General features: G+C 46.6%; 1 protein-coding gene across 2 annotated transcripts; it reads left to right on the top strand.

Moving 5' to 3' along the window:
• The first annotated feature begins 59 nt into the window (after window positions 1-59).
• ENOSF1 (enolase superfamily member 1) lies at window positions 60-23,695 on the top strand. 2 transcript variants are annotated; one of them, XM_057699121.1, is made up of 16 exons: window positions 60-168; window positions 4,351-4,459; window positions 9,568-9,683; window positions 11,380-11,466; window positions 11,790-11,816; window positions 13,124-13,196; window positions 13,312-13,350; window positions 13,741-13,823; window positions 14,968-15,002; window positions 16,909-16,996; window positions 18,492-18,626; window positions 19,457-19,498; window positions 20,287-20,416; window positions 20,664-20,763; window positions 22,667-22,748; window positions 23,520-23,695. In XM_057699121.1, the coding sequence occupies exons 1-16, from the start codon at window positions 85-87 to the stop codon at window positions 23,619-23,621; spliced, it is 1,332 nt and encodes a 443-aa protein (XP_057555104.1). In that variant the 5' UTR covers window positions 60-84; the 3' UTR covers window positions 23,622-23,695. The 2 variants fall into 2 exon arrangements, with proteins under 2 accessions (XP_057555104.1, XP_057555105.1); XM_057699122.1 differs by lacking the exons at window positions 60-168; window positions 9,568-9,683 and having other exon boundaries at window positions 4,397-4,459.
• The last annotated feature ends 20 nt before the right edge of the window (window positions 23,696-23,715 follow it).

Here is a 23,715-nt window from a genome sequence, read left to right as displayed (position 1 = left end):
CGTGCGGCCAATCAGCGCCGGCCGCGCCGGGCCCTGCACCCCTCCCCCGCGCACAGGGTGCCCCGCAGCCGGGGTGCGGGCAGCATGGTGCGCGGCAGGATCACTCGGCTCTCGGTCCGCGACGTGCGCTTCCCCACGTCGCTCGGGGGCCACGGCTCGGACGCCATGGTAAGCGCTGCCCGACCCCGGTGCCCTCCCGCCCCGCCAACGCCAGGGCCCCTGCGGCGCGGGGCACCCCGCGGGCCCCGGGAAGGTTCCCAACTTTGGAACCTTTGCTTTTGTGAGTGGAGAGGCCGGGAAGGAGAATGAAAGTATCTAGAGACTGTCCGCCCTCCTAGGTTTTTTCTTTTTTCTTATTGTTGCTTTCTTCGCTGACGTTTAGTATTTCCTGTTTGGGGAAATTTCTGCTAGAAATGCGAATCGTATTTGCAAAACAATGTTGTTGGGTCCCCACCAGTGAAACCCTAAAACACAGCGCTAGGTTCTCAACGGTGATGGAGACCAGGAAGCTCCGGGCAGGGTGTTTCAGGTGGTGATCCTGCCTCCACCACAACTTGGTCTGTGACCTGGAAAAGACCCCTAACCTCTCTGGGCCTCTTGGGCCCATCTGTGAAATGAAGGAGTCACAGTCCGGCTGGAACACTAGACAAACAAGCTTATAGTAACTGGGTCATGTGAGAGAGTGCTTTCATGAAATTCCCTGGAAACATGATTACAGAGGATGTGTCACTATAAAGAGTTAAGTAGATATCAGCCTTTGGAGATGCAGTAGAGTAAGCCTTTCAGGGCGTTTTTGCTCCCTGAGAGCGTTAGCGGGACACCCCACACCACCACCACCTTCCTGTGCTGGGTCTCCTGCAGGCCTGTCCCATTGGATCCTCATTGCCCCTCCCAGCCCACTCACAAATGCCCACAATGGAAAAACAGAGTTGCAGGGTATGTAATGAAGGTGTGAAACATCCAGGTTAGGACAGTGGTTACCTGTTACTTGTACGGGGGGAGGGGGCTGGGTACCCGAGGACTTGATTCATTCACACACTGTCTGTAATGTTTTGCCTCTGACGGCGGGTGGAGGGTACACTGATGTTCATTACATTCCCTGTGCTCTTTGTGTGCCTGAAATGACTTCTTGTTAAAAAGTGCTAAAGTTGTTTAAAAGAATGCCCTTTATTCTGAGATTAGGTTCTTCCTGCTTTTAAAAGCCCTTATGTATCCTTTCTCATATGATGTTATGGTAAATGACAAAAAACACCTATTGAGCAATCCTTTGTGGCTCTCCAAACAAATGTCTGAAATTTTACTGGCTTGTAAAATTCAAATACCTAATCTAGTGCAACTGCCTCTGCCCCCTGAAGTATAGCAACTGTGGGGAAACCACACAATCTCTCCAGGCCTAGGTTTTCTCATCTGTAAAATGGGTATAACAATATTTGCTTTATACATGTAAATGAGATGTGTGTAGAGAGCCTGACGCAGAGAAGGCTGGCAATAAGTGTGGCTGTATAATTACTGTTTACATATGAACTGAAACCTCAACTTTCCTCTTCTTCGAATTTGTGAAGTGTTAAGGTTGCTGGCTTATTGTAGAATAACTTAAGAAATGGAATTTGTCTCTGGCCTGAGTGGTTTATGACTTCTGGGTCAGGAGGCATTATATCTGACACCTGCATTGCAAGCTCATAAATACTTAAGTATTATCTCCTGGAGATGTGGTGTGTGTTGTGTGCCGATTCCCAAGTGCCTTTTTAAAATTCATTTTTAAATTAATTATTAATTAATTGATTAATTAATTTTTTTAATTAATTAATTTTTGGCCACTGCAGGGCATGTGGGATCTTAGTTCCCTGACCAGGGATTGAACCTGTTTTCCCTGCAGCAGACATGCAGAGTTCTAACCACTGGACCAGCAGGGAACATCCCCCAAGTGCCTTCTTTTTTTTTAATAAATAAATTTATTTATTTATTGGCTGCGTTGGGTCTCCGTTGCTACACACAGGCTTTCTCTAGTTGCAGAGAGCAGGGGCTACTCTTCATTGTGGTGCCGGGCTCCTCATTTTGGAGGCTTCTCTTGTTGTGGAGCTCTAGGCACGTGGGCTTCAGTAGTTGCAGCATGCAGCCTCAATAGTTGTGGTGCACAGGCTTAGTTGTTCCGTGGCACATGAGATCTTCCTGAAGCAGGGATCAAACCCATGTCCCCTGCATTGGCAGGCAGATTCTTTACCACTGCGCCACCTAGGAAGTTCCCCCAATACCTCCTTAATAGAAAGTTTGCTCGGCAATTCTCAGCGGTACTGCCATGAGTCTCGCCACCACCACACCCCCCACCACACGCTGGACTCAGCATTTCAGATCCCTCAGCACTTAGCAGCAGAGCAAGCCTTCCCAACCACAAGTGGGATATTTTCATGAAGGAGCCCCCAAACTGTTCCCCATATTTATTCAAGCAAAGGGCTCCAGTTATGATTTCTTACCAGCCTTTTAAGAAACATGGAGTTCTCAGGCCTGCAGTGTTCTTACCAGTGCTTGCTGGTCTGGGAGCTCACCAAGGTTCCCAAGGGCCAGCTCCGGTTGAGCCTGCCACCACCCAGCCATATATATTTTTTTCTATTATAGTTTATCACAAGATATTGAATAAAGTTTCCTCTGCTATACAGTAGGACCTTGTTGTTTATCTCTTTTCTATGTATTGTAGTGTATATCTGCTAATCCCAAACTCCTCATTTATACCCCCTCTTTGGATACCATAAGTGTGTTTTCTATGTCTATGACTGTTTCTGTTTTGTAAAGAAATTCGTTTGTATTGTATTTTATATTTTATTTTTATAAATTTATTTTATTTTATTGGCTGTGTTGGGTCTTTTTTGCTGTGCGCGGGCTTTCTTTTTGCAGTGAGTGGGGGCTACTCTTCGTTGTGGTGTGCGGGCTCCTCATTGCCGTGACTTCTGTTGCGGAGCATGGACTCTAGGTGCGTGGACTTCAGTAGTTGCAGCACATGGGCTCAATAGTTGTGGCTCAGGGCTCTAAAGCGCAGGCTGAATAGTTGTGGCACACGGGCTTAGTTGCTCCACAGCATGTGGGATCTTCCTGGAGCAGGGATTGAACCCGTGTTCCCTGCATTGGCAGGTGGATTCTTAACCACTGCGCCACCTAGGAAGCCCCTGTATTATAATTTAGATTCCACATATAAGTGATATCATATGATATTTGTCTTTCTCTCTCTGACTTACTTAGTATGATAATCTCTAGGTCCATCCATGTTGCTGCAAATGGCATTACTTCATTCTTTTTTATGGCTGAATAATATTCCATTGTATATATGTACCACATCTTCTTTATCCCATCAACCATTGGTGGACACTTAGGTTGCTTCCATGTCTTGTCCCAGCCATACTTTTCCTCTCCATTCCCCATTGTCTGCTGAGTTCCCTGGAGCTGCTATCCAGACCACTCTCTCCCACCTCTGCTGCCCAGTCCCACAGTCCCAGCAGTTAGAAGACATCGCTACTGCGTTGCCATGAAGACTAATGCGCCCTCAACCTCACCTCTGCACATCAGCCTCCAGCCATCCCTCTCATCTTTCCCTTTATTCTGTAAGGCATATCCTTCTCCAGAACTGATTTATGCCTGTGTCCCCATGCCCACCCTTCCTGACTGCCAGAGCCCGTTTCCTTCTCACCTTCAGTCTCTCCTTTTGCAGTGGCCTCTCTCCATCCCACATGGACAGGGCTTCCCACTCAGGAATAGTCTTTACTTGGCCCTGACACCTCTCCACCCCGTTTCTGCCCCTTCCCCACTGAACCCTAGATTACTGGTCCATGCCTGTTGCCTCCGGCCCGCACATCTACTTCTTCCTTAACCAGAAATCGACCCGTATCTCCTTCCTCCTCCTGTACCTGCCCTCTTTATTTCTGCTTCGAGTGTCCTTCACCCTGGTCCACATCTCTCGCTGTCTGCTGCCCCTCCCCCACCCGCTCCTCCCTCTGGTCACGTGCCTTTCTGGCTGCTCCTTGCCATACTGGCCCCCTTCTTCCCTTTCAAGGCTCAGGCCTCGACCCCCTTCCTGTCTCCTCACACCCTCCCATTCAGACCCCTTCCATGTTCATGGCTTCAGTGACCAGTTTTACGCCAAAGACTCCCAGACCTCATTCCTGGATCTTCCCTCTCACCTCAGGTTCAACTTCAGGAGGCCATTCCCTTTGTCCATTCAGAGCCCCTTTGTTTCCTTTGGGGATACATGAAGCTCTCTAATGGGAGCTCTGGTTGCAACTTCTGTTCTTACATGATGTCATGCCCAGGTTTATTTGGTGATTTCTCACATTTGCGGGTTTGGGGGGGGCATTTCCCCTGCAGCACACAGACCCTGACTACTCGGCTGCCTATGTCGTCTTGGAGACGGATGCAGAAGATGGACTCAGGGGCTACGGGATCACCTTCACTCTGGGCAGAGGCACTGAAGTTGGTGAGTTGAAAGTCTCTTGAGGTTCCAGGATGCTTGTTTCACTTACATTCCAGTTCTGACCTTATTTTCCTCCGTATTTACAGTGCTTGAAGTGAGTAAAAACAATGTTTCATGGTTTATTTGTTTCATTGGGAGAAGTTTTTAAATGGCAGAATTTGGCTTCTCTCCTTGTGGTCATCCACAGACTGCAGGTGAATCCTTGAGTCTCAGCCCATTTCTCTTCAGAGCTTTGAGGACCTGACCTGGGTGAGAGAGTGAGGGACATGACATAGGCAGGCATGCATCCATGGAACAAGGCTTACCGTCATGTGCACAGAGTCTACTTGCTTTTCTGAATACTCCACACCGAGTAGCTTTCAAGTTCACTGTTCTTCTGGGCAGAAAAGGCTGTAGGTCCTGTCCAATTTCAGAACTGTCATCTGGAAATGCAGATAGTGAAGAGCACTTTGAGCCATGAGTAAGGCTGTCTTTTCTCATAGCTGCACACGGGCTCAGTGGTAGTCCTGAGCCTCCACGTTTTTGGAGAAAAGGAAACTGAGGCCCAGACAGCTACCTGAAGTGCTTCCTCTCCAGAATATTTACACACAAATTATTTGCTTGTTTTTTTATGCATATTTTTAATGTATGCACAGTGTACAAAATTCAATATGTGCCAAAAGAAGACCTCTGCCAGATCAGTGTGAATGGCTTATTAAGAGTTGAAGCTGAATTATGATACATTGACAGGTGAGGGTCTGGGAAGGGAGGAAACAGATTCTCTGACTTTGGTGGTGATGTGATACCTCCCTCATGGACCTCCCTCATGGATATGTGCGCTGTCAGCCTCTCCTAGTTATAGAAGAAAAGTCTTGACCCACTGAAAGATTTTAATATCGTTGAGCAGATAAAAGGTGTGTGTCTGTGTGTGTGTGTGTAGGACAAGGGAACCTTTCTCAAGTGTTACGTGGACGCCATCAGGCTGTTCCAGCTCCTGCCAGGGCTGCCGTCCAGTCATTAGTCAGCCAGGCCTTCCGCAGATGCCTCCCGTGTGCTCCTGTGCGTCAGGAGCTCTGCCAGGCGCTGCAGAAATGACTTTACAAAGAGAGAGAGAGAAAGGGGACAGAGTCCCACATCCAAGGAGAAGGAATGCATGAACTTCTCAGGGACACAGACATAAAAGAAACAATAGTGCAGTGTGAGGACTGTTTTTGTTACATGAGTACAAGCTACCTGTAAAGAGGGTTAGTTCCCTGTCCAGGAGGGTCAGAACAGCTTCAGAGCAAAGGTGAGACTTTGAGATGAGCTTTGAGGGGTAACTAGGAATTGGCCGGGCAGAAGGAGGGTGCCTTGGCAATGATTCCCTGACCCCCTCCCCCTAAGTCAGCCATTCACTGTTGATGTTTCTCCCCCAGGCAGTGGGTGAGCTGTGTTTCAGCTTCTCCTGCAACTTTAATTCTCTAGTGTAAGTTGAGCGCTTTATGAAGCTGCTTTCTCCAACCATACAGGGCGGCCCCCAAAGTTTGTGCAAAACTCAGCAAGCTTACAAGATGTGTTCTGGGACAAGCCGTGGGAACCACTCTCTGTTAACAGCCAGGGCTTGGAAATGGGTCTGCAGTGAAGGTACCCTGCACTGTCCTGTGGTTCCTGGGACAGATGTACTGCTGAGTTCACTGCGTGGGGGCCTCCCTGACCCCTCCACCTCCAGTACCCCCCGCCCCTGGCCGCATCCGGAGGGACACCTTGCGCAGGAGAAATCAATTTCCATCTCTGTGCCTGGAACAAATGGCTCTTTTGTGGTGATGGAGTTGGCTTCCGCCAGTTTCAGACCACAATGTGACTGAACCCATTTTACTTTTAACCTTGCTGCATTTTTCAGGTGACTCACAGCTGTCTCACTGAACATTTTATGTGGTATTTGAATTAAAGTTGAAAAAAAATTCCATTAGCTCATCACGGTTCTTCTGCAGCCTTTATCAGCTTACTTACCTAATCATTCTTTTATTATCCAAGAAAACAGTGCTTTCCTCATTACTGTGAAGAGAGTGCCTATATGTGGGGGGGGGGGGGGGGAGGTTATGGTTGATTTTTTATGTACAGATGAGACCCATATAGTTTTTTGTTTGTTTTTGTTTTCGTTTTTTTTTAATCTTTATTGGAGTATAATAGCTTTACACTGTTGTGCCAGTTTCCACTGTACAACAAAGGAATCAGCTGTATTTATACATATGTCCCCGTATCCCCTCCCTCTTGAGCCTCCCTCCCAAGCATCCCTCCCACCCTCCCTATCTCACCCCTCTAGGTCATCAGCAATCAAGTTGATCTCCCTGTGTTAGGCAGTTACTTCCCACTAGCCATCTGTTTTACATTTGGTAGTTTATAAACATCAATACTACTCTTTCACTTTGTTCCAGCTTCTCCTTCCCCACCTCCCCATGTCCTCAAGTCTGTTCTCTACCTCTGCGTCTTTATTCTTCCTCTACCACTGAGTGCATCAATACCATTTTTTTACATTCCATATATATGTGTTAGCATACAGTATTGGTTCTTCTCTTTCTTACTTCACTGTGTATGACAGACTAGGTCCATCCACCTCACTACAGATGACCCAATTTCATTCCTTTTTATGCTGGAGTAATATTCCATAGTATATATGTGCCACATCTTTATCCATTCATCTGTTGATGGACATTTAGGTTGCTTCTGTGTCCTGGCTGTTGTAAACAGTGCTGCAATGAACATTGTGGTACATGTTTCTTTTTGAATTATGGTTTTCTCTGGGTATATGCCCAGTAGTGGGATTGCTGGGTCATATGGTAGTTCTATTTTTAGTTTTTTGAGGAACCTCCAATCTGTTTTCCATAGTGGCTGTATCAATTTACATTCCCACCAACAGTGCAGGAGGGTTTGCTTTTCTCCACAGCCTCTCCAGCATTTATTGTTCCTAGATTTTTTATATAAGCGAGATCGTATGGTATTTGCCTCCCTCTGTCTAATTCATTAGCATAATGCCCTTGAGTTCCATCCATGTGTCCCAAAAGCCAAGATTTCACTCTTTTTCTTGGCTGAATAATATCACATGACATACACACACACACACACGTGTGTATATCTCTCTCTCTCTCTCTCTCTCTCTCTCTCTCTCAATGTTTTTTTCGGAATGTGGGTTATACTTTATTAATCACTTAATTGTTTATACACAGATACTTTGTTCATTTTATTTTGTTCTCGTCAAAGTAGATTATTCATCTTTTTAAAACTTTATTGAGATACAATTTAAAATTTTTTAATCATTTAATTAGGCATCTCTTAATCTCATATCTAATTTACATCTCCTCCTTCCTTCTCGCCTTTAGAGACCAATATAGTGTTTTTTAAATAGGAAAAGAAAAAGAGGTGAAAAAGGTGTAATTTTTAAAGAGAAAAAATGGCCATAAGGGTTCCTGTCAGCATGAACTCAGACCTACAGTCCTCCAGTCCTCCATAGCCTTTACTGACTTGCCCCTCTCAGGCAGGAGGTGCCAGAAAATGAGTCCTGGGCAGATGTAGTCACAGGAGAGAACCCTGGCTTCAGTCAGCACAGAGCTGCCTTCAAGGCTTGAGTGTTTCCAGATGGATTTCCCACCCATCACTTCAGACGTGCACACCTGAAATAGACTGTTCTCCACACTGGAGTCAGACCACGACCCACATTTCTATGGAAGGCACCAGATTTTAGTAAACTTTTTGCAGTGGCCTCATTTTGAGTAGGGAGAGTCCACATCCTCTAGATGAATGTATTAGAGTCACTCGTGCTTCTCTTAGAGCCGTAGAAGATGAGCTCATCCACGTTTGTGAAATGAGTTTGCTTTGTGACATGAACAGTCCGTGGCTTTCAGCAACCATCTCCTCAGTGAGATGGAGGTTTGATGCAGATGATGGTACAGGTCTCTTTGAGTTGCTTACTTACTCTTCAGATGTCTTTAATCCAAGAGCACCTGCCACCAAGGAGTGAGGAGAACTCTGTCTTCTCACAGTTCTAGGGAATGAGTATCTGAACTGCAATCAGTCTGCATCCCATTAACCAAAGCCCTAGAGAACACAGAAGGTGTGGTTCAGCCCTAAATGCTCTTTCTGAGAGCCAGTGTGAATCATCTGAGGGCTGTGTCACATAGAGGCCAAGCATATCCTAAGAACATGTTTACATACTTTCAAAACTTCTCTTCTCCTAGGATCTGACTGATAGTAAAACTGCCCCTCTACAACTATCCTGTGAGATGATGTGAGAATTTTAATGTTGGAGCAATGGCTACACCAAACAACAAGTTGATCAGTTTTTTTTTTATAATAAATTCATTGCTTTGGGACTAAGTTGATGACTTGGTTTGAATATTTAATAGGCCATTTACACATAGACTGAGTGTTTTATAGACTGAGCAAAGGATAGAAGGATCTTTGCCCTACAGTTCCTTACTTTACTTTTTCTTCATCTGAAATAACACAATAAAGTCTTTTTTAACTAGAACACCAAAAATAAGTAATTGATGGTAATGCTGACCCAAATGAAGATTAGCTTTGAAACTAGTATTGAAAAATGTAGTATATCATAAGTCAGTGGTAAGAAATTTAATGTTTATGAAAAGTGTTTTCATGTACTTTAACATTTTACATGTATTAAGCTAATTGCAAATAATTTCATCTTTAATAGAGTTATGTTATGAATTCAAGATATTTTCTATACTTGACAATAATGAAAAGGCATTTTTTAAAAAAAATTCTGTAAGTAAGAGTCTTATTCCTTAGGAACAATGAATTAGCAAGGTTTGGTCTTGAAGCTGACATACGGACATTTTACAGAGTGAACAGGAACATGATTTGGGAACATGATTTAAACTTTCAGATCTATGGTTCTGTCAATCAAAATGGGTTTGCTCTATTCATAAATTAAGCTCAGTATATAGATTAACAGCTATTCTACTGTGTGCTATTAGTTATGACAGCCACATAAGACATATTTGAGGCAATTTTTAAAGGCATGTACCTTTTGGATTTAAAATTATTTTCATAAATGCCCACATTAGATTGTTTGTGGTGCTTGCGTGTCTTAATTTATTCACACCAAAGCTAAACAAGAATTAAATCCTCTTTAATAGTTGTCTGTGCTGTGAATGCCCTGGCCCCCCATGTGCTTAACAAGGACCTCGGGGACATTGTTGGTGACTTCAGAGGCTTCTACAGACAGCTCACGAGCGACGGGCAGCTCAGATGGGTAAGGCACCTGTTTTATAAAACACTTCTATAAATAACATTACTGAGGTCTCATGTCCTTTGATTGCAACATTTGTGAAAATAGAGACAGGTTTATAATTCTAAGGTAAAATATTTTACTCAGATAAATTAGGGCTCAAACTATTTGGACAATCAGTATTTTGAGGTAATCTTCCTTTCTGTAAGATTTGAATCTGGTCATATTTGGATGCTGAGAGCTATCTCTGCCCTTATGGACCTCATCTCTGCTCCCTGAATGGGAAGAAGTGGTCTAGACTGTCTAGAGGATAAAGTGCTGAATGGGCAACCTTTATAAGGGAGAAATAATGTAAGTAGAATTGAAGTTGTGGGAGGTTATTCCAGACAAACGTTAAGAGAAGAGCGAAGGTTAAGAAGAGAAAGACCAGAGCACCTTTATGTATATAGGGCTGTATTCGAACCCTAAGTTCAAAGCATGAAAAAAGTGACGTTCTAGAGAGAGGATTTTAGAGGATTTTACCACAGAAGGTCAGTCCAGCAGCCGAGACCTTGCCCGTGTCTCCTGACATCAGCTCTGTCTTTTCCTAACTGTTCGGTCTCCTCTCCATGCACAGAGAAAGGCACGTTGTCCACATAGCCTTTCATTCTTAACTTCTGCAAATGAAGTGAAACTTGCTTTTAAATCATCCTATTGAAAGAGTTCCCACTGGTCAAATCTGGGACAGTTCATGCATCAAAATAAATGTGGTGGTGATGCCTTATATCCTAAGACTCTGTGAGTCCATTCAGATAGCAAGCAATGAGGGAAAGTTTGTCATTACAAAAGAATACAAACGAATGTAACAGGACTGGTAACATTAGAAAACCAGCATTATTACAACCATCATACCTGTAACTGATTGAGGCAAGAATCATCAGTGGATGCTAAAACTTGGGGGCAGTACCAGTCTCCTTACTTAGAAAGGGAAATGGTAAATGGTAACCACGCAGCGGAGACGCCTAAAGGATGCCAACTTACCCACGTACTGAAAGATAATAGCCCTAACAAAGAAACGCGGTGGCAACATGGCAATCTAAACATGATGGCGCTGAAGACCAACCCAGATGGAGGAACACTGTGTACATCAACCGGTCTGTACTCTTTGAGATTATTGATATCATTTTTAAAAAGGAGAAAATTTGCTCCAGATAAAAAGAGACTAAAGTGACATGTCCGCTAAATGCAGTATGTGAACACAAGAAAGTACATTACTGGGACAGCGGGTGAAATTTGACTATGGACTTGTCTCTGTAGGTAACAGTATTCTGTTAATGTTATAGTCCCTGAATTTGATCATTGTACTCTGGTCATGTAAGAGAAAGTCCTTGTTTTTAGGAACTACATTCTGAAGTATTTAGGTTAAAGGGGCATGATATCTGCAACCTACTCCCAAATGATTCAGTAAGATAAGTTGTATTTATATATTTTATTTATCTGTATATATGTGTGTGTGTATATGTAACTATGTATATATGTATATACAGAGAGAGAGAGGAATATACATGAGTTCTTTGTACTGTTCTTACAAATCTTCTGTAGGTTAGAAACTATTGAAAAAGAGCTTAACCTCTGAGTTTCCATCACTGCCTTTTAATTCATGAAACGTGTCCTAGGCTAGGAGACCTAAATCTCTTTTTTCTTTGCTAAGAAGCGCTGGTGTGTCTTGCTTCCTAACCAGATTGGTCCTGAGAAGGGTGTGGTGCATCTGGCCACGGCGGCTGTTCTCAATGCTGTGTGGGACCTGTGGGCCAAGCAGGAGGGAAAGGTAATCCTCCAGGCGGCACCTCTGTAGCCTGCAGAACACACACTCCCTCCACGAGCACAGACCAATGCACGTCAGGCTCTCAAAGGACATACAGAGAATTGTTCTATTATTTGTCTCCGCTGAGAGGTACTGGCCACAGTCAGGACATTGTCCAGAGGGTTAGAAAGGGCTAAGAAAGAAGGGGCGGCAGAGGCAGGGCTGGGAGGGGGCGTGAGCCGGTGGGCAGGTGTTAGTCATGGCGGGAATTCGCCACTAGTGCATGTACTGTCAGGAAACAAGTGGGTACTTCTCACATGTTTTACAAATCTTTTCTTTTCTTCAAGCCTCTGTGGAAGTTACTTGTCGACATGGTAAGTCAGTTCTTTAGTATCCTCATTGTTTCTGTAAATGAAGTGGATTTCATGGATTACTTGCCTTTTGATGGTAAATACATTCAGCACTGTCTCTGGGTCAGTCACTGTAGTGCTGATCAAGCAAAACCCAGTAAAGTCTAATATTCTTTTTCTGATGTTTGAAGTAACAGAGCTGTGCTCACACAGGCAGGGAGGTCCGATGGTCCCACCTCCCCCACTGTGGCGCTTTCTTCCACGTGTAATGCAAGTTCTCGAGCTTCCCTTTCCTAACTATGTAAAGGGGATGATCATAACTTCTCTGGGAACCCTGGAGAATTGGTTTAAAGACCAATTGAGAAAAGTGCTTCGCAAACTCTGAAGAGCAGGGTGTTATTATTAAGATATCATCTGGTCACTGCGACTCCAAGAGCAAATGGCAGATCAGACTCTTGAGGAAGGAGCCCACAGGAAATTCTAGAGATGTGTCCCTACCGTTTCCTTTCTCCTTGACCTGTTTAGAGCAGGCATGAGCACCTGGCTGCTGAGGAGGAAAAAACTCGGAAGGTTAAGGGGAGTAAACTTCAGACCCAGGCAGACCTGGCTTTGAATCCGGGGTCCACCACTTGCTGGCTGTGTCACCTTGGATGTGCCGCCTAACCTCTCTGAGTGTCAGCTACCGCAGGGCAATGCCTTGGATGGTCGCTGAAAAGAACCATGGCCTTGAAGACTGCTGGGCCAGCGGACGTTGTCCCGTCTCTGGAGGAAAGTGAAAATAAGAGGCTATCACATCATGTCTCTGACATGGGTGCGGATGGCATGGGGGCACCATCTGAAGGGGAAGGACATGGACCTCTTGAGCCACCTGCAGCCTCAAGGCTGGCCTCTCAGAGGGGTGCCGGAGGTGGCCCCAGAACTGAATGATTTGAGGGCCACTAGGAAGGTGCCTGAAATCCCACCCGTGGAGTTTTCATTCTTTCAGATCCTCTTCCCTGTTTCATTGCCAGTGGTCTTAAAAGAAGCAGAATCTCAGCATTGAAAGCTTCTATTATATTTAAGGGCGACAGGGGAGTTCTGTTGGTCATAGTACAACCTGCTTCCCAACTGACAGACTTAGATTGGGGTGGGGAGGTCTCAGCCAGAGACCCAGCCAAGAACACAGGCCTCCCTGGTGAGGCCAGAGCCCTGAGCGCAGGGTGCGAGGAGAAGGGGACCCGACGGTCCTTTCCTGGACAGAATAAGCCCATGTCCAGCGTGAGCAGGTTCTTAGAAACACGATCTGCTTGTGGATCGATGTGGGCCTTTCCTACCTGCTGTCTTGCTGCCAGGACCCTAGGAGGCTGGTGTCCTGCACGGATTTCAGGTACATCACCGACGTCCTGATGGAGGAGGAGGCCCTCGGTGAGTCAGCCTCAGGCGATGGAACTGGGAGCTTTCTGGTCCATCTGATGTGGAAGCAACGGGGCCGAATGCTTTGTGGTCTGAAAGAGTGATGATGCCTTTTATTTTTTTCCAGAAATACTGCGGAAAGGTCAAGTTGGGAAAAAAGAGCGAGGTGGGTTGTGAGAAAAGTCCCTCCATTATTTTTGCTGTCATTGTGCGCTTCTGAGTGTCCCTGTCCTCGGGGGCCCGCATCAGCCCCTGCAGCAGGCCCGCAGACGCTCGAGGCCGGGGGCAGCAGCCTCCTGGTGTGGCCTCTCAGGTCAGAGTTCCCTTCGGCCACTGCTGGGAGCAAGGCTGGCTCACAGCACACGGCACGTGAAGGCCTTGGCCAGAGGGGCCACCTCAGAGGGTGTCCGGGGCCCCGGGTGTGACATCCTCGGGATCCGCACCGCCGCTGGGTGCCTGTGCAGGGTGCGCAGCACAGCTGGGTTCTCCGCGGGCGATTCTAAAGCTGAACGTTCCCGCGCAATGCAAAATGTTGACGAGCGTCATGTTTCCACAGAAGAGCAAATGCTGGTGCACGGCTACCCCGCATATACCACGTCGTGCGCCTGGCTGGGCTACTCGGACGCCACGCTGAAGCAGGTGGGCCCTTGAACCTGGTTTTCTAGACGGACTTTCTGGAAGAGATGTTGTGTTTTCCTCTTAGCCTCTCTGAATCATGAGGGATCCCAGGCCTCCTCCTGGAGATCCTGGGACTCAAGCAACAGGAAAGCTGTTTCCGGTGGGGACACAGGGCTCCGTGACTGATGAGCCCGCCTTGGCTCTGGATGGGGAAGCTGATTCCCGGGCAGAGGCAGCAGCGTAACATTGTGCCGTGTGCCCCCTAACCATGCTCTGCCTCGGTTTCCTCACTGCAAAGTGGGGAAATAATAGCTGTCCCGGGGGTGCTTTTCAGGATTCCGATGAATGCTGCCGGTGGTGTGACGTCACGCACATGGTGGCACGTGGTGGGTGGTCAGTGCCTGACTGCTTTATTTATTTTTCTCAAATTGCAAATAGTACTTTTTTTTTTAAAGGTTATTTTCTTTATTTTTGGCTTTGGGTCTTCATTGCTGTGTGCGGGTGGGCTTTCTCTAGTTGCAGGGGAGCAGGGGCTACTCTTCGTTGTGGTGCTTGGGTTTCTTATTGCGGTGGCTTCTCTTGTGGAGTGTAGGCTCTAGGCACACAGGCTTCAGTAGTTGTGGCTCCCCGGCTCTAGAGCGCAGGCTCAGTAGTTGTGGCACACGTGCTTAGTTGCTCTGTGGCATGTGGGATCTTTCAGGCCCAGGGCTTAAACCCATGTCCCCTGCATTGGCAGGTGGATTCTTAACCACTGCGCCACCAGGGAAGTCCCTGCGCCTAATTGCTTTACTCCCCTTTCCCATCACCCTGTGCTCACCTGCTGCTGAGAGAAAGAGAGGGGAGACTAGCTTGTTTGTTACTCTTTCATCCACTCGTTCTGTGGACACCACACGATATCCTAGCTTTAAAAAGAGGGACAGAAATGCTCTATTCCCCAACCACAGATGTTGTGACAATTAATGAAATGGTTCCCATAGAGATGAGGAAAGAAAGTCACCAAACAGTCATGCTCTGTTGGCTAAGCTGTTTCTGCTCTGAATTTCTACATGGTTGGTCTTCTGGTTCATGGTACACCGTAGTGTTTGTGAAGCCAGATCAGAGATGACCGATGTGCTGCTTAGACCTAGGAGACTGTATGGTGATGGCTCTGCTCCTTTCCCCACAGCTCTGCAGTGAGGCGCTGAAGGACGGCTGGACCAGGTAACTTATTTAGGTGATAAAGAGCTTGACTCTCCAGTTAGCAAGGGAGGCTGGTCGGTGGAGAGGAGCCAGGATCCAAAGGCTCCAAGGAGGCCAGGATTTGCCCAGAGCAGTCTGGCATGTAGGGACACATTAGAGATGTTTCTACCGAGGCTCCTTCTCCAAAGACGAGATATAAGTCAATTTATAATCCTGGACCATCAGAGTTGAAAGAGATCATTGATTTCAAACATCAATCTAGAACAGAAATCCACTCTACTACAGTAAGGAGCATTGATTCAGCTTCTACGTGAAAACCTCCAGAGGCAGCGAGCTTGTAGGGCACTTGTGCATTGTTGGAGGGCTCTGAGTGTTAGAAGAGCTTCGGTGTAGTGAACGCTTTGCTTCCCTATACCTTCCAGCCACTGGTCCCAATAATTCTTCTCGGAGATTGTCTCCCAAGAGCCTGGCGCCCCTCTTCCGTAGGCCACCTCCTCTCCAGACGAACCCTCTGTACTCCTCTTCTGTCCTCCGGTGTGCTGATGGACCCCTGGGCAGCCTGGGGTTTCCTCGGGGTAAACTGGTTGGCAGTGGCCCTGAATCCTGATGCCATGCAGGACACAGAAGGACCACCACCTTTTGATCTGGTCCCTGTGAGTCCATCTGTGCGGCTCAAGGTGGACAGTGTGCCTTTGACACATCACCAGGCTCTCTGCACGACAGTGTGGTTACCCCCTCCTGCTGCTGCAGGTGTCGTCGGTGGAGCAGGAGTGCCAGCATACCCTGCTGCTGCTTGTGGTAGATTTAGAAAATGATTTGTGTTGGGTGCAGGTTGCTTAATGAATGATAAGGACCAAAAAAAGATCTCCAGTCAACTTTAAAAGTGCAGAATCTTGGGCCTGACCCCAGACCTGCTGCATCAGAATCTGCATTTTTAACAAGATCCCTGGGTGATCTGCGTGCCCACTGAACTTTGAGAGGCACTGAATTCTTGTTGAATCCTCAGCCAAGTAAAGGGCTGGGGAGTGAGAACTGGAGGCAGCACAAAGAGGCTTGGGATGAGGTGGATTTGGAATCAACATTGTGCCTTTCCCCCTCATCTCCTGCAAGTACCTGCTGTGTGATTGTGGGCAAGTTGCTCAACCTCTCATTTTCTCTCTCTATAAAATGGGAATAATAGTATCTCATGGTTCTTAAGTTGCTGTCTCCAAAAAGGACCCACACAGCTGGGACTTGTAGCAGCTGCTCAGTAAGTGCCGGCATCTTTCCTCCCTCCATGTACCCAGGAAAGGCTGGAGCAGTCCCCACTGGGAGTCAGAGAAGGCCAAGGAAAGATTTCCTAGGCCCCTGAGCACAGGAAGCCCGGCGTGCAGAAGCTGAGGCTTCCACCCGGGACAGAAATGTCATCTTTAGTGTGTTTGGTGCTGAGCGCAGGGGATAGAACGGCAGAGGCTGCAAGAGGGGCTTTTTTGTCGGCACAGAGGATGCATGTTGTGGAAAGCAGAGGAGGACCTCGGGCCGTTCAGGCTCCAGAGCAGCAGCCTGACGTACACGTGAGGACAGGCTGGTGGGCCAGGGAAAGGATGCCGGCTCGCACGCCAAGTCTGACCACACCTTTTTCGTTTGTAATTCCTTTTCACGGCACAGCAAACACTCAGTTCATGTTATTAAAGATCTGGCTGCTCGGCCCATTCCTGGACTTCAGGCCAGCAGGTAATTTAGAATTATTGCCCTGGTGTTGAGTAAAGGGATAGCTTACAGGGTTATTTTTGAGTGGTTTGTCTGAAGACTGATTAGGAAAGGGCGAGAGTTTACTAGAAAACGTGACCTGTGAATCATTGACAGAAACAGTCACTTCTGCAGAAAAGCCGAGTGTCTGCCAAGTGAGGGGACAGATCTAAATTATGAGACCAAATTTATTTTATAGGTTTAAGGTAAAAGTTGGTGCTGATCTCGAGGATGACATCCGTAGATGCCGACTCATCAGAAACATGATCGGACCTGAGAATACACTGGTAAATACCTCCCCTGCCACTGAGGAGTAAGCAGCCTTGTGTGAGAAGCCTTGTCCAGGGCCAAAATACAACTTGTTTCAAGCAAGGATTAAAGAACATTGGGAATTTTAACACCGTATGTCAGAAGTACAGCTTTAAGGTTTTGGAATAGGCCAACTCTTATTAAAAACAAAACAAAACAAAACAAAAACCTGAGGGGGCTGATAGTTTTTGTTTTATCCTACAGAACTAGTTCAATAAGATCAGGTTTAGGGAGCATTCCTTTGTGCTAGCACAGATGCACCTGAGCAAACAGGTCTCCCACTGGCGCCCTGGTATGCCAATCATTTAACTCCCCTTTTTCATAAATCCGCCACCTTGCCCTCGGGTAGCTGGGTCTCAGGGAGCCATTGCTCAAGAAATGCTGGAACTTTTGCTGAGATAAACGTTAAGGATCAGTCAGTCCTATGTATTTTTATAAAGCATTTCTTACTATGTGTAAAATATTTTCATAAGAGAAAGTCACAATAAGATGTTTTTATATCATTTTGGAGGCATGTTTCATATATTAAAATAGAAGGTTGAGTCCTGGACCTATGATCAAAATTCCTATTATTTATACATGAATTAATGCTACATTTGTCTTATGAGGTCATCCTCATCTAAATAATGTATGATACAAATTGATTCTGGCCGTACTGTCCTCTGGTTCCCACAGCGTCCAGTGAGGGACCTCTTACCACTCAGCAGATTCTACTAGAGAAATCCATTTCTGTGTCTGATTTCTCCAAGTGTGATGCTATCAGGGATGGAGAGGCCCTTTCTTATCTCTGCACTCCCAGCACCTGGCTTCTAGGCAGGCTCGCTGCACACAGAGGGGCCTTGGAGTGAAAGGCCTGGACTTGAACTCACCATTTACTTGACTTATTGTCCTTGAGCAAGTTACTTCTCTGCCTGTGATTTTCTTGTCTGTAAGATGAGTTAATATGAACTGCCTCATACAGTTATTATAAATATTAAATGGGACAAAATCCATAAAATGCCTGGTGGAGTAGATGCTTAATTAATGGTAGAGTTTGGGTTATTATTGTGCCAAACACATGGTAGGAAATAGCCAATAAGTGACTATTGAACAAACTCAGTATTAACCGGGCATGATTCAGAATGTGATAAAACAGCTCCTTCAAACGATGAGCCCTGCAAGACACATGTATTTGGGTGGTTTCTAAATGCGGGTCAGGCTGGAGCTCCAGGGCCAGCGAGCACGTCTCCTGGGCCCAGCCCAGGGCACTTCCGGACCTCACGGGGGCTCCCCGAGCGACCTGCACCGCCTCTGAGATGGCATCTGGAGCCAGAGTTCGTCCTGGTGGCTGCTCGTGGGCTCCCTTTGTTACGGCTGCATGCTGGACCCCAGCAGTCGGTGGCACCGGACAGCATCTCCTCCCTGGGAGGCACGGCCCACGGCAAGGTCAGCAGCAAGCAGACCTCCCCGTGAAGGGTCTCTCTCTCCTTTCAGATGATGGACGCCAACCAGCGCTGGGATGTGCCTGAGGCCGTGGCGTGGATGGCTAGGCTGGCCGAGTTCAAGCCCCTGTGGATTGAGGAGCCCACCTCCCCTGACGACATTCTGGGACACGCCACCATCTCCAAGGTGGGAAACCACTGCTGCCAGTGGTGGTCACGGATCCTGAGATTCCTGGGCTTATTCCCTTTCACATTTCTGTTTATTTTAGAGAAAGTAAGTCGTTGAAAGTTGAAAGGCTACCAGCAATCCAAAGATTAACAGACCTGATTCCCATACTTTGTAAATACAGAAATCTGACTAATATTCAAATATTTTACTCACCCAGATTGAAACAACGTGTAGATTCCTCTGGTGGATTCACCAGCAAAGATTTGCTTAGCTCACATCAGTCAGGCCTCCCTACAAGAAGGCTGCCCATCCGTTTCCCTACAGCCCTTGAACCTGGGTGCTTCCTGGGAAATCCACCAGAAATGGAGGCCGGCTTCTCTCCCTTTCAGGTGTTAAGAATATGTGAGAAATATCCTGTCTCTCAGGGAGAGTCTCCCATTAGCAGGGTTCACAGCACTGATCTATAAGCCAGAATGCCGGGGGCACTCATAAGGAGACGTGTAACTTCTGGGAGCACTAGGTTTTTGTATCTGACGGAGCCAGCTTCATGGGTAGCCATATGTAAACCAAAGGCTGCTGGATGAGTGAGAAACCAGGAGGAACTGGTTGTGGGATCTGAACATGTGATGCATCGGACTGAGATGGCCCAGCGCCCACCTCCCCCCCCCCCCCAACCCCCCCCCCCCCGCTGCTTAAATTTCACATGGCTCGACAGCAGGGCTGTTTCCTTCTTCAGCTCTAAATAGCTGAACAGCTCTAAATATTTTTAAACATTAGGAGTCTCAGTTCAAAAACGTAGGAAAAAAAAAAAAAAGGAAAATAACATCAAGTTGCCTTATATTTTACAGGCACTGGCCCCCTTGGGAATTGGTGTTGCCACTGGAGAACAGGTAAGAGACGTCTCCTCAGGGTCAGCACACACTGGCCACGGAGTGGGGACACTGGCATATGCTAGGCTACATCATCTGTATTGTTCTGAGTTGGGAGATTTTTTAATCTTGGAAATTGGGTCATTTTACAGCACTTCAGAGTCTAGAGTAAGATATAGCAAGAGTTTGTATGTTTTTCTACAGTTCCTATGCATTGTAGAAAAAAGGTCATTTATCTTTTTCAAATTTACAAGACAGCAGTTTAAAGCTGCAGGGGCATAACATGCACCATGTGGTTTTAAGAAAGCCGGCTTCCAAACTGGGTAAACATGATTGCCTTCCCTTTTTTATGCTTATAAACGAAGCACAAGCGCCTGCCAAAGCCCTCGGCAGGCGGCCCTCGAGCAGAGCTGTGCGAGGGAACAGATTCTTGGTTTTCCCAGCAAAAGGAGCAGCGCTGTTCTGCCACGCGTCTGTTTTGTCGCCCATGCCACCTGCTCATCACGGTCCCCATATTTCATCCCAATGCTTCATCTCCCACTTACTAGTCGCTGTGGCAGTTATGCCCTGATTGGTGGTGAGCAGTGTGACTTTTCCGTGACACACACACAGTTCTGCCAGCAGATGTAACGAAGTGAGCAGAAGGTCCCCACCTGGCCTGTCAGGGCTCACCTCATGCCAAGTGCGAACACAGTCCGGGCTTCCTGGAGGCCACTGATGGGAGACTCAGAATGCGTGCAATGCCAGGTGTGTAGAGCCTGAAGGCCAAGACTGACTCTTCTGTTGGTGTATTTTAATTCTATTTCCAGTGCCACAATAGAGTGATATTTAAGCAGCTCCTACAGGCGAAAGCCCTGCAGTTTCTCCAGATTGACAGCTGCAGGCTGGGGAGTGTCAACGAAAACCTTTCGGTGTTGCTGATGGCCAAAAAGTTTGAAAGTAAGGGCACCGCAGAGCTGCGGACCAAACGCCATTTCCCCACCCATCACACAGCCTAGTTCCTTCTGGAGTTTCCCATTTTGACCCAAACTCTCATTTAGGCTTAATCAGGAAATCTTTGATGATTTTCATTCCTAAATATTAATGATTTAATCATCTGCAGGCAACAAGAAAAGTTACAGGTTCTCCTTCACGCCTCCTTCTCTGCCCTACTTGGCACTAAATGGAAATCTGTCTTCATTTTTAGTTCCTGTGTGCCCGCATGCTGGTGGAGTTGGCCTCTGTGAACTGGTACAGCACCTGATTATATTTGACTTCATATCAGTCTCTGCAAGCCTCAAAGACAGGTCAGTGATGTGGCATTAACTTCAGTACTGTGTCTCAATCCAGGCCAGACCTCTGGCCACTGGTACATCCCATAACTCAAAGGTGGTTTAGAGACCCACCACTGAACAGTCTTTTTTACTTTTAGAGGGTAGTTTCCTAGTAGGTACATAAGGAGGGGTAGGGAGAGTTTGTAACCACATGGAAACCAGAAACAGGTTCTGTTTGACTTTCTAAAGCCCCACTTCCTTATGTATACTGTCTGCTTCTGTCCAGTCTCTTTCCAACACTGCAGTCTTCATGATCGGGCTGCGTCTTATAGTTCCATCCTATTTCTCAGCACACCCCAGATGAGCTTTAAATTAGGACCATCTCCATTCAGTCACCTGCAGACATATGGCTTTATTATGCCTTTCTTTCCTCCTGGAATTAAATGTGGTATTGCAGAAAGACCACTAGGAGTATACAGTGAAAGCATGAGGACACGCATGGGACTGACAAATGGGATCTGTGAGGGTCTATGGGGACTTTGCAGCTGTAAAGTAATGGTTCTTTCTGGGTTTTAATATGCCTGAGATATTTTAAACTATAAAAGTGAACCCTCATAGGTTATTCTGCTTTTGCCTCCTTTCAGTTCCTTAAAGTAGGGTGGGGGGTGGGCAGGGGTGGGTCCAACCAACCTTGAAAAGTCTTGCAAGTTTTGAGAGATGCAAAAAAGAGAGTCAGCCCTGACCCACTATGATCACCCATGAGTGGGTGAGAACCTCATGCCACCCCCTGAAAGCAGACCTCACTGCTTGGGAATGCTACCATGCAGGCAGAACCACCACCAGACACTGTGCTATCACACATCGCCACTGCTTTGTAATCCTGTGTGTGGAGCACCGGTTCCCTGTTCACTCTTCAAGGCCCACTGTCCTCTATGGATTACACACAGCACAAATGGTAGCCCACAACCTGGTGTCTATGACCACTGAAACCACAAGGCCCTCTCTTACCAGTTCCTTTGTGTCCCTAGCATGGGACACACAGCCCATTCATCACAGCTGTTCACTAACCAATGGCTGAAGTAAGGCAGCAGAGTTAGGTCATTTGCCCCAAGTCACAAAACTAGAAAGTAGCTGACACCAAATTTCTTGCTTTTGTTTTGTTTTTTTCAACAAATTTATTTATTTACTTATTTATTAGCTGTGTTGGGTCTTCGTTGCTGCACGCAGGCTTTCTCTAGTTGCAGTGAGCAGGGCTACTCTTCATTGTTGTGCACAGGCTCCTCATTGCTGTGGCTTCTCTTGTTACGGAGCACAGGCTCTAGGTGCATGGGCTTCAGTAGTTACAGCACATGGGCTCAACAGTTGTGGCTCACGGGCTCTAGAGCACAGGCTCAGTTGTTGTGGCACACGGGCTTAGTTGCTCCATGGCACGTGGGATCTTCCTGGACCAGGGATGGAACCCGTGTCCCCTGCATTGGTAGGCAGATTCTGAACCACTGTGCCACCTAGGAAGCCCTAGCTGACACCAAATTTGAACAGACTAGTCTGATCCTAAAACCTGTGCTCTTTTATTAAATCATTTGTGTAAATGGAAGCGACCTCAGTTGGTGACTTTATTCACCATTTGGCTAAAGGCACCCAAATAATCCCAGATAGTTACAGAGTCTAAGTCTTAATTGATCCTTTTGGGTCACAAAACCTTTAGTTAAAAGATACTTCACAGTTTATTTCATCCAAGCCCCCACACTGTTTTATTTTACAGATGAGAAGAATCTGAGCTCTAGAGGTTGAGGGATTTGCATAGAAATACGTGGTATCGGCCACCCTTTGGCCGAGTCCACCCTTTCTTAGTGGTGCTCACCCCTTTGCCTGAACAGTTAGCACCATGTGAACTAACTGAAGGCATTATTACCCCAACCCAATTCCTTCCTCCTAGGATGTGTGAATATGTCGACCACCTGCACGAACACTTCAAGTATCCTGTGATAATCAAGAAGGCTTCCTACGTGCCTCCTAAGGTGAGCTTGGCCAGGGAGGCCTCCCCGAGGAGGCACTGCCAGCCCTGTCCTACATGTCTCGTGAGCCAGACCCCAGAGCACAAAGCTTTGTCTCCAAATCTATTTTCAATATCTAGAAACAAATGGCTCTTTAGTCAGTCAAATCCCCCAGGCCTGAAGGTCAGGATTTGGTGGTAAAGTCACCCCTGACAAGGCTTCTCTCATGGCAGCCTTTCCTCACCAGCTGGACTTGAAAACATGCATTCCTTGGTACTCCCTACACCCCACCCCCGCAAAAAAACATAACTTATAAAAAGAACCTGGCACCATCTAGCAAGTGCGTGAAAGGTTTTTTTTTTTATTTTATTTTTTTATTTTATTGGCACACGGGCTTAGTTGCTCCGCGGCATGTGGGATCTTCCTGGAGCTGGGATCGAACCTGTGACCTCTGCATTGGCAGGCAGATTCTTAACCACTGCGCCACCTAGGAAGCCCGTGTGAAAGGTTTTGACTGCAGTTGTGTTATCTGCACCATTTACCCGCCTGTTCAAGAGGTCGAGGCTCTTTTTTATCTACAGGCTGAACTATCAGAGGAAGTGTGAATAGTTAACTAATCCTGAGAAGCAGCCAATGAAGTGCGTCCCTCTCTCCCATTTCAAACAACCTGTGAACTTATTTTTAAAGTTGCTTCTGGCTTAGGTTTAAAAGCATTTCTAGGAGCAACAGAAATAAAATAAAATGACTTTTATTCTAGGTGTGTATTCATATGACTCCATTTTTTGTCTTTGATAGGATGCTGGTTATTCAACAGAAATGAAAGAGGAATCTGTAAAGAAACACCAGTATCCAGATGGAGAAGTCTGGAAGAAGCTCCTTGCTGCTCAAGAGAATTAAGCGTTCAGCTCTAACACCTTTTGCTTTCAGCGAAAAGGCTTAAAATTTCTTGGGTATGGTTTTACAAAAATAGAGAAAAAAAATCATCTTACCA

The sequence above is a fragment of the Hippopotamus amphibius genome, chromosome 11, assembly GCF_030028045.1.
Source record: "Hippopotamus amphibius kiboko isolate mHipAmp2 chromosome 11, mHipAmp2.hap2, whole genome shotgun sequence".
Classification (NCBI taxonomy): domain Eukaryota; kingdom Metazoa; phylum Chordata; class Mammalia; order Artiodactyla; family Hippopotamidae; genus Hippopotamus; species Hippopotamus amphibius.
This window is presented reverse-complemented; position numbering and strand designations above follow the sequence as displayed.